This window comes from Saccostrea echinata, unplaced genomic scaffold (genome assembly GCF_033153115.1).
Source record: "Saccostrea echinata isolate AGI-Se365-2 ecotype Australia unplaced genomic scaffold, CSIRO_AGI_Sech_v1 ptg000009l, whole genome shotgun sequence".
Lineage (NCBI taxonomy): Eukaryota > Metazoa > Mollusca > Bivalvia > Ostreida > Ostreidae > Saccostrea > Saccostrea echinata.
Window position 1 is genome coordinate 21,814,322 of NW_026889758.1, and position 12,717 is coordinate 21,827,038.

At 34.1% G+C, this 12,717-nt stretch overlaps 2 protein-coding genes across 5 annotated transcripts in view; one reads left to right on the plus strand and one right to left on the minus strand.

Annotated features, from left to right (window-relative positions):
• Positions 1 to 9,191, plus strand: part of LOC133182023 (ral GTPase-activating protein subunit alpha-1-like) — a 61,886-nt gene extending 52,695 nt beyond the window's left edge. For 3 of the 4 annotated variants that reach the window (XM_061316720.1, XM_061316722.1, XM_061316723.1), the window contains 3 exons: positions 1,385 to 1,500; positions 1,741 to 1,851; positions 8,531 to 9,191. In XM_061316720.1, coding sequence (XP_061172704.1) covers positions 1,385 to 1,500; positions 1,741 to 1,851; positions 8,531 to 8,661 — 358 coding nt within the window. In that variant the 3' untranslated portion in view covers positions 8,662 to 9,191. Of the gene's footprint in view, positions 1 to 1,384; positions 1,501 to 1,740; positions 1,852 to 4,042; positions 4,062 to 8,530 lie in introns of all 4 variants that reach the window. The other variant, XM_061316724.1, reaches the window with a different exon arrangement.
• The window catches only part of LOC133182031 (presenilin-1-like), a 97,617-nt gene that overhangs the window by 61,818 nt on the left and 23,082 nt on the right, over positions 1 to 12,717 (minus strand). The window lies entirely within an intron of this gene.

Consider the following 12,717-nt stretch of genomic DNA (forward strand, 5'->3'; position numbering starts at 1 on the left):
TCAATAATGACTCCAAAAAGTACCGTTTACAGCAATAATGACCTAGGAATCATTGCACGTGGGGTATAATGACCCGGTCATTATAAATAATGACCGCTAAAAATGACCTGTTAATCCAAATTCCATTCAAAAATTTAAAAAAAATTATGCATACAGTAATGATTGTACATTACAAAAAATGTCGTTATAAAAATATGTATAGTATTTTTAGGATACGGAGCACGATTGGCCTTTAGATGCGTCATAACCTGATAACATTTATCATGTTTATTGTTTTCATTGAAACAATGTCAAATTCAACGAATGCAGACTCGGCTCTCTTGTACAGTAAAAGTCTGCACCAGATTGTCATTGTACTCGGGAATGGTATTTGTGAATTTATAAAAATGCATGTTACTGACAATCACAGAGTGTTTTAATAAATCCGCGGTGCAAAAACTTACAAGACTTCCAGGCGAAAAGTAAACAACTTCACTATCGAATCCCGATCCTGATGGAACACGATAATAACAGTTCGTACGTCTAATACACAATTGATTATTTTTGTAATTAAGCCTACAAAAATTGCATTAACTTATATCGATATAATAAAACAATTGATTACCCGTTATGAGTTCAACATGGTGAAATAAGGACCCTCGACCTGGCCCACTCGCTGACCTGATCTGACCTCAGCCGCTACGTGGCCTCGGTCAGGTCAGGTCACCTTGTGGGCCAGGTCTCGGGTCCTTATTTCACCATGTTGACCTCATAAGGGGTAATTAATTGTATAATAACAATAACAATCGACAAAATAGTACATGTAGTAGCATACACTATAGAAAGTAGTGCGACAGTAGAGTACAGGTACACTACTTTTACTTTTGCTTCTGACAATAATTTTTGCAAAACAAGTGTATAAAACACTCACCCATAACCTGTGGGCAATACCGCAAACAATTCCTTCCTAAATGCTACAACTAGTAGACATTCAACTTTTACATTTTTAAGTTGCTTTTCTGCCAATTTATATCACCTATTTTTTTTAAATTTTGAGGTGCGTTCTTTTCAACCAATCAAAAATTTTTACAAGAATTTTGGTAAGCCTTGTTTTGGTATTATAAACGTGATCACGGGTCTTTACCAGACTCTCTGCTCATCAAAGTTAAGGGACACAGCCAAGTGTCTGGTTGAACGAGACTACTGATTACGTGATGCATACATGTACTCCTTAATTTGTACATATGCATTAATGTGTTTAAAAAAAGTCATTTACTGGAATAAATGATATAAATTTCTCTTAGTATATTTCAACAGTGAAAATGTACATATGATTATTAGCATCTGTTGATAAAGGTGTACAGCTTCAAATGGGTTTACTACTAGCTTACTTAATTCTGCACAGTTATGAAGAACGAGCCAAGAACTTTGAGACAGTCATACAGCAGCATGTTGCTTTCACAATGTTTGAAGACTTTGCTGCAAATGTGTTCGCACCTGTCCTCCCTCAGAATGCCATGAGTAAGTTTTACATTTACCTCAGTAATGTGTGCTGCACTGTCCATTTTTGTATCACATTGCATTGTACATAATTATGATATGTTAGATAATGTAGTATTGTTTAAATTATAAAAAAAAATTCCATCTAATTTTATTAAATATTCGTCACAACTCATTTCTGTCAATTTGAACATACATTATGGGAAATATACAAGTATGAATTTTTTATGTTAGCAAGATCAATTTTTTTCCATTTGACAGTTATGGACCAATCCCAGGACCTAAGTATCACTGCCAGCATGACATCAGTCGATCAGTCACAAAACAGCATCGGGGAGCAGGTGTCCCCTGCCCTGCCCAGACAAAGCAGAGGTAGGAAAGCCCAATCAGCCCTCTGGCATAAGGGCAAGGAGAATCTGGTTTTCTACTGAGTTACCTCCCTTTGTTTGTAGCTTGTTATGTTAAAAGACATCTATACACAGGCTGTTGATCAGCAACATGGATTGTTACAAAGACTAATAGTTCATTAAATTCAAACTAACATGTTGTGGTTTCTTAGTCTGTTTATGAAGATTGAAGTATCGTAATTAAGACTGAGTTTGGAGTTTGAATGTGAAGATGTGGATAAATCTCCAAACTCAGGACTTAGTGCTTTCCAGTCAGACTGATAGTCAGATACTGGTGGTAATCATTAAGCATGATGTGTGCCTAACCAGATTGTTTTGCATTCAATTTTAAGATCTCAGTGATTTCTTCTTTTTTTTTCAAATGATTGCTAATAAGAAGTAAGAAAAACAAATGCCTTTGACTTTTGTCCAACAGAAAACTTAATTTATGGCAGATCAAGTTTGCTTTTGATGTAAACACACACTCAAAGAATAGTGATAATGTGTGTGCATTTGTAATACCACTTTTGAGAAAGTTATTTGGGTTCATCAGAAGCTGTTACTTATAATTTTTTTAGTTGGAAAATTAATGGAGATAGTTTTATACACAATTAATTGGTTCAAGTTTTATATGGAATGGAAATGCCTTGATGTGCTTATTTTCTGATTGGGTGTATGCTTTCTGTGGTATCAATTTCTGTACACACTATTGTGATTTGATTGGATGCTCACTGACCAAGGCCAGCCAATGGTGAGAGGTATTAGTTACTCCAGAGTGGTGGTAAGTATGGCATGAAGATTGCATGAGATGTTGTGGCTGGAAGAATCAGAGTGCTAATTTTGCGATTTCCCTACTAACTAGTGATTGTTACTGTTAGACTGTAGCATCTGAGTTCTTGCTTGTTACTTAGAGTACTGTTTATTTTACTGTACTGAGTTGTGTGGCTTGTTAGAGATTGTTGAACTTCATTCAGAGCATGAACAATGACCACTCCCTAGCATCAGAAAATTTCAGATTCTCCAGACTGGGGGCCCTTTCAAAAGTAATTGTTATCTTGAAATTCAATGTAGAATGTGATTGAATGTGAAAAACACTATTATATAGCTTACCATTATCTCACAATATTCACAATTAAGATATGACTGTCTCTTGAATAACTATCATGATGAATATGTATAAAGTTCTTATCAGGTATAACTTCTGAAACATTACCATTGTAATCCTGATTGCTGGTATAGTCTTCATTTTAAAACAAATACATGTACATAGACTTGTTTTTGGTATTGATTTCCCCTGCTATCTTGTGAACAAACATATCACCATTGTAAGCATGTAGCAGTTTTATATTATGTGAAATTCAAAAACTTCACATATGTATCTTTGTATGATCTCAGCTCAGTAAGGTGTAAATGTTTTTTTTTTTTTTTTTTACCCATTGTTCTGTCTCCTCCATAAACAAAGGAGAAATAAGCAATTAAATGGTACATTGAGCTCACCTGCATAATGGCCATTAAAAACAAAGCAGGTGTCTTGGCAATCTGCTTGTTTATAATAAATAAATTTGCTCCTTATCTGATTTCTTGCTTTCAGATTTTTCAACTAGCACTATTCTAGGCTTAAAAAATTAACAAGTGCCGGTATCACACAACTAAGGGGTGTTAACCCATGATTTCACTAAAAACTATTCATTTGCTGGGTTTTTTTTAACCTACATGTAATATTTGACAGTTGAACATAATTTAAGCTCATCTGTCTATATTCTCATCCTTTGTAATCCTGCTAATAAAAGTGATTCTATTCTACAGTGTTGATGTAAAATGAACATTTTTCATCCCAAATTGAACATATCAGATACATGTATGCTTATAATCACTCTCTGTTCCCTCCTTTTGTGACCAGGAATCCAGATACACAAATGACATCATCTAGTTTTTGTGACGAGGTTTGAAAGCACTGGTCCGTGTTGTTATGAATGCATTAATGTATCACTGGTGTTGTATGTGTATATGATGTCCTAATCACACTGCTATTGTGATAGATCTGTACTTAGTTGTACATGTACTGTTTTTTTTTTTTAAATCTGCACATAATATCGGTAAACAGCTTGTACAAGGATGTACACGTTTTATGTTTTCTGTTTCATCATCATGTGTAACATAATCTGCCTGTTTCTTAGCCTGACAGGACACATCTTGGTGAGTCAAACTGCATGTTTTAGGCTCATTGTTTGTTTATTTTCCTTTCTTATTTTTGTGTTTGTTAAATGTTTATATTTTTCACATTTGGTTTTAAAGTTCACTGTTTATACTCATGAGAATGACGTCTTTTGCTGGGTTTGTCTTTATCCATATGTACCTAAAACAGTAAGTTCTGGTAAAAAGATTACAAGTTTCTTGCATCAAGGGAAATGTCAGTTAAATTTTTAGCTCACCTCAGCTGAAAGCTCAAGTGAGCTTTTCTGATCACATTTTGTTCAGCATCTGTCTGTAAACTTTTAACATTTTCAACTTCTTCTCAAGGATACTTGCATGGCCAATTTCAATCAAACTTGCCACAAAACATCCTTTGATGAAGAGGATTCAAGTTTGTTCAAATGAAGGACCACACCCTCTTTCAAGGAGAGATAAAAATTTAAAAATTCTTTGAAAATCTTCTCAAGAACCACATGGCCAAAAAAGATGAAACTCTTTGAAAATTTTCTTTTCAAGAAGCACAGGACCAAAAAAGATAAAACTTAGGTAAAAGCTTTATTACATAAAAGATCGTTCAAATCATGACCCTGGGGCTAGGGTGGGGCCACAATGGGCCATCTTTTACATAGGATTAATTAGGAAAAAATCTCCTCAAGACAAGCAAAGCCATGATTGGTCATATTATTTATACACAAGCATCCTCAGGTAGTGTAGATTCATACTTGTTCAAATCATTAACCCCCCCCCCCCCCTCCCTACATAGGGTGGAACCACAACTGGCAATCAAAGTTTAACATAGGATTATATAGGAAATATCTATTAAAAATCTGCTTCTCAAGAACAGCAAAGCCATGATTAGTCATATTTATATGGAAGCATCTTCAGGTAGTGAAGGTTCAAGTTCCTTCAAATTATGACCCTTGGGGTTAAGATGGGGCCACAATGGTTGATCAAATATATAGGAAAAATCTTTAAAAATTGTCTTCTCAAGAACAGCAAAACCATGATGAATCATATTCATATGAAAGAATCCTCAGGTGGAGAAGATTCAAATTTATTTAAATCATGGCTACCAGGGATAATGTGGGGCCACAATGGGCAATCAAATTTTTACATAGGCAAATACAGGAATAATCTTGTAAAAATTTCTTCTCAGGAACAGCTAAGCCATAAGTCATTTTTTTAGGGAAGCATCATCAGATAGTGAAGATTCAAGTATGTTCACATCGTGATCCCTGGGGCTAGTGTGGGACCACATTAATTTTAAAGGATAAAAGCTTTACATAGGTATATATAGGAAAAATCTTTAAAAGTCTTCTCCCTAAGAACAGCTAAGGCATGACTATTTAAATTCATGAGGAAGCATCCTATGGTAGTGTAAATTTAAGTTCCCTAGTGAGGGGTGGGGGATAACAATCAGCAATCATATTTTTTACATAGGAAAATATATACATGTAAATAATCTTAAAAAATCTTCTCAAGAACAATATAGCCATGGTAGTCTTGTTTAATTTGTAACACCCATAGGTACTGAAGATTCAAGTTCAAATCATGACCCCCAGAGATAGGGTGTGGCCACAATGGGCGATCAAAGTTTTAAATAGGAATATGTATCATCATCATTGTCCTTTACACCCTGTGGTGTGTAGGGCAGCAACAAACTTCCTCCACTCTTGTCTATCCTTGGCCAGCCTCGTCAATGATCCCCAGGTCTGGTGCATAGCTTTCATCTTGCTAGGAATATACATATATAGGGGAAAAAATCTGATGATGAAGAACAGAAGGGCCATTGTGACTCAGGTGAGCATTGTGGCATATGGGCCTCGTGTTAAAGGGTTGCAGGTTTCATTAGGGTCAGTATACCAGCAGTTTTGATGGTAAATATATACATAACAAAACTGTTCTTGTAACGTGCCTTAAGGAAATTCCACCCTCCTGTGATGTCATAGGTTTCAGCAAAAACTGTTATTAATTGAAATCCATACCCAATAGAAAAATATCTTTCGAAAGAATGTTTTTCAATAAGTGAAATGGAAAATATTGTAAAGTAAAAGAGTTAAAAAAAATTAAATATTTTCCTTATTTAATCAGTTATTTCATCCTTAAAAAATGTTGCTAAGGGCAGTAACTCCTGCTGATTTATCTTCATTCAGGTATTTTCTATATTGTACTTCTAATGTAAAATGGTTTCCCCGATATTCACAATTCAAACATATTTATAAAGTAACAATTATTTTGGAACTTTCAGCATCAGAATTATGTATTTGAAGCAGTTTTACATAATTTTTGTTATACTGCTTACTAAAATGTGCAATTTTTATGCTGACATATACTTCTTGTGTATGTATGTCTTACGTCTTAAAAATATGGCAACCTACACATTTTTGGTGATTATTAATTAATTTAAACCATATTCAGTGAAAATAAATGCAGTTTTCCTATTTTGAACCCATAAATTCATGAGGGTGGAAATACCTTAATTTGTTAGCTGTTGCAATTAATTAACCCAATTGGCCGAGGCATTAATACACACCTGACTAAATTTTACCTGAACTCTTTCATACTATTTTGTTTGTTTATTGATGTATCTAAAAAGATATCAGTATAGATTCAATTTATATAAGATAGAAATTAATACTTGACTTGTATATTTATGCCCCCCTTCATAGAAGGGAGGGCATATTGCTTTGCAGCTGGCTGTCTGTCGTTCTGTTGGTCCACCAACAGTTTCCGTTCATTTTCTTCGCAGAGGTTGCACATACTGAAATGAAATTTGGTATACAGGTTTATCATAAGAATATCTAAGTCAACTTCAGTTTTGGGTACTATCAAGCAATTTTTGACAGAGTTATGCCCCCTTGAACTTTGAAAAATTCCAATTATTTGCAGTTTCTGTTCATTTTCTTTGCAGAGGTTGCACATAGTGAAATGAAATTTAGTATACATATTTATCAGAAGAATATCTAGGTTAAGTTCTTTTTTGGGTACAATCGAGCAATTTTTGACAGAGTCATGTCCCTTGGACTTGGAAAAATTCCATTTATGGGGGGGGGGGGGGGGGCATAAGTGTTTCATACACATCTCTTGTTTTATTTTGTAAACTATCAGGAAGCAAAGATTGCCATATGTTTTAAGTGTTTTGAAATGAGAATAAAGCAGACAAAATTACTGGATTCCTTTTAATTGTTCCTATATAATAAATCTTTTGTTTTTGGAAGAATGCATGGGATCATATTCTTATAGCATGATCATATTCACTTTTTTCCTTTTTATAAAGTTACTATTTACATGATTTTTTTTTAAATTCTCTATGATAATATCTTGGATCCTGTTATTTTCAAAGAAATAAGCAAATATTACAATTTGCATATTAAATTTATCACAGTAGAGTAAAACTCAGTTATAGCAACATCCTAGGGACCTGTTCATTCACTTCACTATATCTGTAATTTGTTATATCTGCATAACAAAGTTGTTAAAGTATATATAAAGAAATTTACAATATACAAAGTTTCCTTTAAGTGTGACTACCCAATTTAAATTCAGAATTTACCTTGGAGAACTGAAATTTTCTGTTGAATTAAATTTCAAACATAATTACTTATGAAAAAATAATGCCATAAGTATTTATGACATTCAATATTTAGAATTTTGAGATCTTAAAGAAATCGCTTAAAAGATGTTAATTTTACTTTTTTAAACTTCTGTGGGACACAAAATCCATTCACTCTATACATGTATTTTTAACTTACATAAGAGTTCATTCTAACCCTAAAATTTTACAACAAATTGTCAAGAATTTTGCCAGGGATCCCCCCTATACTTTGTTATATCTGTAAATTCACTATATCTTTGTTCATACTAAACTAGTTTTACTGTACCATATACATTGTAGATATGTTGATTAATTTTTAAAAGCTTGTTATAAATCAGAACATTTAACTTTTGAATGAAAACAATTCTGTAGATTTCAACCAAATTATCAAAGAGGAAATTCTGGAAATAATTACAGTAGAAATGTCACGTAATGTCTACTTGATACTAACTAATATTTTGTACATTAATGAATACAAGTGAATCATACAATTCTTTCATAATTTTAATAAATAAGGTTTTATATAGATAAGATACATTTATATATATAATTCATCTACATGTTCCTGAATTTGTCCACTATTTGTCCTCAATCTAGTCTGTCAACTTTATCACTGTGGTTTTAAAGACAGTGTACAAATATAACAGGTGTTTGGGAAAAAAACATATACATTTGTATATCAATCATTTTTTTTTTTTTATCCTGACCCTGTATTGAGTTTGTCAAAGAATGTAGGAAAAATAATACTAACATTGGAGTATAATTTTCTTCATATGTTGTAAGATGTCTCACGGAATTGTGAATGTCCATTATATTGTCTTGTGTTAAAATGAACACTGATACTGATAATCTAATATTGCATTGATTATTTTAATAGCTGGGTCGAGTGATACAGGAATATTTGAGAGAACAGCCAGAAGATTGTCCCTAAATCGGAGGAAAGCCTCAAAGACTAGTCAGCACCAAACCCCTCCAGAGAGTCCCGAGGCCCGTATTAAAAAGTCCTGACACCACAAGGCATCACTAGTTCTACATACGCCTAAGCAAGACCACAACAGAAGTCCAGGAACATTTCAAGAAAAAAACTGTGATATTCCTGATTTTACTCGTGACCCACATGTGCCAAAGATTTAAACTCAGTGCTCGAAATGGCTTGTTTATTTTTTTTTTTTTTTAACTTTTCTTGTTATGGATCATTTATTTGATTTTTCATTGAAAAATAATGTATTAATCTTCTATTGTTTTCATGGAGTATTAGAGAACTTGAATGTCCCATTCTCTATTCAGGCAATAATCATTAACATAATTTTAATAAATGCATATTTTATTTATTATATTATATAAGAAATAATAAAAATTTGATGTGTGGAACAAGCCTACATACACATTTTATTGTTGTCATGGCAGCAAGCATTCATATTGTTATCTGTGTTTGTGTATCTGTGTTTGTGTATGTATGACTAGGAACAAATAATCAAACTTGATGTGCAATAATTATTTCTGTAATTTACTTATGAATAAAGTGTCTTTGCCACAGAGCTGTTTACTTTGAATACTTTGCCACACAATTGTTAAATGATGCAGTTTTTATATCATCTGAGCCAGTAGGTTAAAAGACTTAATGCTATGGCCTTTTGTGCAGTGAGCATAAACTTTTTAGCTCACCTGAGCAGAAGACTCAAGTGAGCTTTTCTGATCAAAATTTGTCCGTTGTCTGTCATCATCAGTTGTTATAATTTTTTTACAATAACATCTCCTTCTCCAGAACCACAAGGCCAATTTCAACCAAACTATCACAGGATATCCTTAGGTGAAGGGCATTTAGTTTTCTTCAAATGAAGGGCCACACCCTCTTCCAAGGGGAGATAATTAAGAAATGTTTAAATTGGGTGGGGTCATTTAAAAATCTCCCTCTCAAGAAAATATGTCTTATGTGAAAGCTTTCTGACATAGTGTAGTTTTAAATTTGTTCAAATCAGGACCCCTAGGGGTAGGGTGGGGCCACAACAGGGGATCAAAGTTATACATGGGAATTAATACACAGGAAATATCTTGAACAATCTTCTCAAGAACAGCAAAGTCATGATTAGTCATATTTAATTCATGTTGAAGGATCCACAGGTAGTGTAGATTCAAGTTTATTCAAATCATGACCCCAAGGGGTAGGATGAAGCCACAACAGGGATTCAAAGTTAAACATAGGAATATAGGGCCACAATAGAAGATAAACATTTATGTAGAAATGTATAGGAAAAAGTTTTTTTAAATCTTCTAAAGCCATTAGTCAAAAAAAATATGGATGCATACAAGTTAGTGTAGATTCAGGTTTGTTCAAAATGTGCTGGCTGGGTGGTTGGTTGGGACCAGTTATAAATCAGGGATGTAGCATCATTTTTGAAAGTGGGGGGGGGGGGGCGGCCAGAGAAAAAAATTTCAACTTGCCTGAAAAAAAACTTGACAAGCAAAAAAAAAAAATTCTCCGAACTTGGGGGGGGGGGGGGGGGGGCTGTTGCTATGTGCCTGTATACTTAAACATTTCAAATTCCTAGCCAAAGTGCTCAGATGAGCATTGTGGCCCATGGATCTCTTGATGGTATTAGGGCCATATCTTACAAACCTTTAAATTAAATTTGTTGTAGAGTATCCTTTGGCCAAGGGTATTCATTCATACTAAATACAGGGATGTGACCCTTAAACAAGGGAAGGTAATTAGGGAAATATAAGAAAAAGTAGTGGTTGCTAAAAAAAAATCCCCTCCTCAAGAGCCACAGGGCAGATTATCGAAAACTTGTACATGACAATTAGAATAGTACAGTTAAAAAATTCAAGGCATCATCCTAGGTCAAAGGGGTCTTGAGATACTTTGTTAAAATTCTAACATTTTGCCTGCTATGAGGCATAGGATCATCAAATGTTGTTGGTTGATGCATCTTAGGACCTCAGAATAGGTTTACACAAAAGTAGGTCACTGTGGATACCATGAAGCCTAGGGTCAGTTGATCAACTTTGGGTTTTTCAAATCAAAAGTAGGTCTCGATGATTACCTTTCTGAATTTGATGGCATTCTTTTTCAAAACTATTTAGCTAAATATCTCTGATACCAAGATACTTAATCATCAAACTTTTGTCAGTTGATGAATTTTGACGCACATTGCATTGTGTTGACTTTAAATTACGTCACATTGAAGTATTCTGATTTTTTATTGCTTAATAATTTTTGAAATCAATTTTGAGTGAATTAAGTTTACCCAAAAGTAGAGCACTGTGACCTGCTTTATGAATTTTGTATCTATACATTTTCAAATTGTTTTAGATGCATATCTTGGATGCTGTGAAGCCTTGGATAATATGAGATTTATAATCATCAGAACTTGTCAATTGATGCAACTGAAGACTTTAGTGTTTATCTACTCTCTGAATTTTATGACTTTTTGTTACAACCTAAAACTAGGGCACAGTGACCTATTTTTCTACATTTCATCATAATTCAATTCCATTTCATTTTAGCTTGGATACTAAGGATCATCAATCCCTGTCTATTGATACAGTGAAACTTGTCTAATCGAGATATTTTGTATTCAGAAATCTTGCCTAATGCAGCGTAAACTTGAGGTCCCTTTCAGTAAATTCAATTGTTTAAAATGTTGTCTAATCTGGAATGTCTAATCTTGCCAATTTCTTTGGAACCAGTGGTCTCTGGATAGACATGTTTTATAGTATATCTTTGGACCTAGGGATATGTTGACCCAAAAGTATGCCATAATGACAGTGTTGTAGAATTTATCAGAAGAGCAATTTTAAGCTGTTGGGCCTTTTGTCATAGAGTATCCTCAGTATCCTTTCATTTATATTCACATGATGTGTTTGTGAAACATTGATGCCCCTATAGCAACCTTTTCAAAAGTAGGTCAAATTCAAAGGTCAGGGGGTCATAAATGATGGTACCCAAAGAAAGGTCTTGTCACAAGGCGTACACAAGTGTAATTAGAAAAGCCCTAGCACTAACTATTCAAAAGTTATGGCCAAGGCCAAAGTTTTACAAAAGGAGGTCAAAATCCAAGGTCAAGGACAGAAATTTTGGTACCCAGAGAAAGGTTTCTGCACAAGGAATAAACAAGCGAAAGATGAAAGCGTTCAAAAGTTGAGGTCAAGTTTAACGTTTTACAAAAGTAACTGAAACTTTAAGGTCAAGGTCATGAGGTGAGAAATCTTGTCACCCAAAGAGGTCTTGTCGCAAGGAATACACGAAATATCAAAGCCCTAGCACCAACCATTCAGATGTTATGGTCAAGGTTAAAATTGCTTTTAAAAGTACATCAATACTTCAAGGTCAAGGTCTTCCGGTCAAAAGTGTTGTTACTTAAAAAAAAATCTTCTCACAAGAAATGTACCTGTGAAAAATGAAGGCTCTCGCACAAACCATTCAAAAGTTATGGCCAAGGTTAAAGTTTTACAATAGTAGGACAAATTCCATGGTCATGAGGACAGAAATGTTAATAAGAGAGATCTTGTCACACGGAATTTACAAGTAAAATATGAGAGCCCTCTAGCACTAACAGTTAAAAAGTTATAGCTAAGGTTAAAATGTTTGCAGACAAAAGTACAGATGGACAGACTAAAAATTATATGCCCTGAATCTTTGATTATGGGAGCATAAACAATTTAACAAATTAACATTTTTACTGTTTTTTGTCTGTATGTTCTTCTATGAAAATTCATATAAATATCTATATAAATGCATTTTTACATGTTGTACCTCAACATGCCAAAAAATTTTACCCCAAAATTCAGGAAACAAGACTCCATACTGTTCCAGTGGTCAGGTCATTTGCTTTGCTAAAGCTAATGTGAACACGAGTCTCCCGAGTATATCAGTTTGACACCTCAAACTCCTCATACTCCACGAGTCCAGGAGCATGCCAGCTAGCTCTCCACCGACATGACCAGACCTATTTCTCAAATCAACTTCCGGTTACCGCAGCACTGTTTGGCACCTCAAACATCACAAACCGAGCTGTTGAGCTCTTCATCAGAACATGCAGCAGACTACCACTTGACAGAATA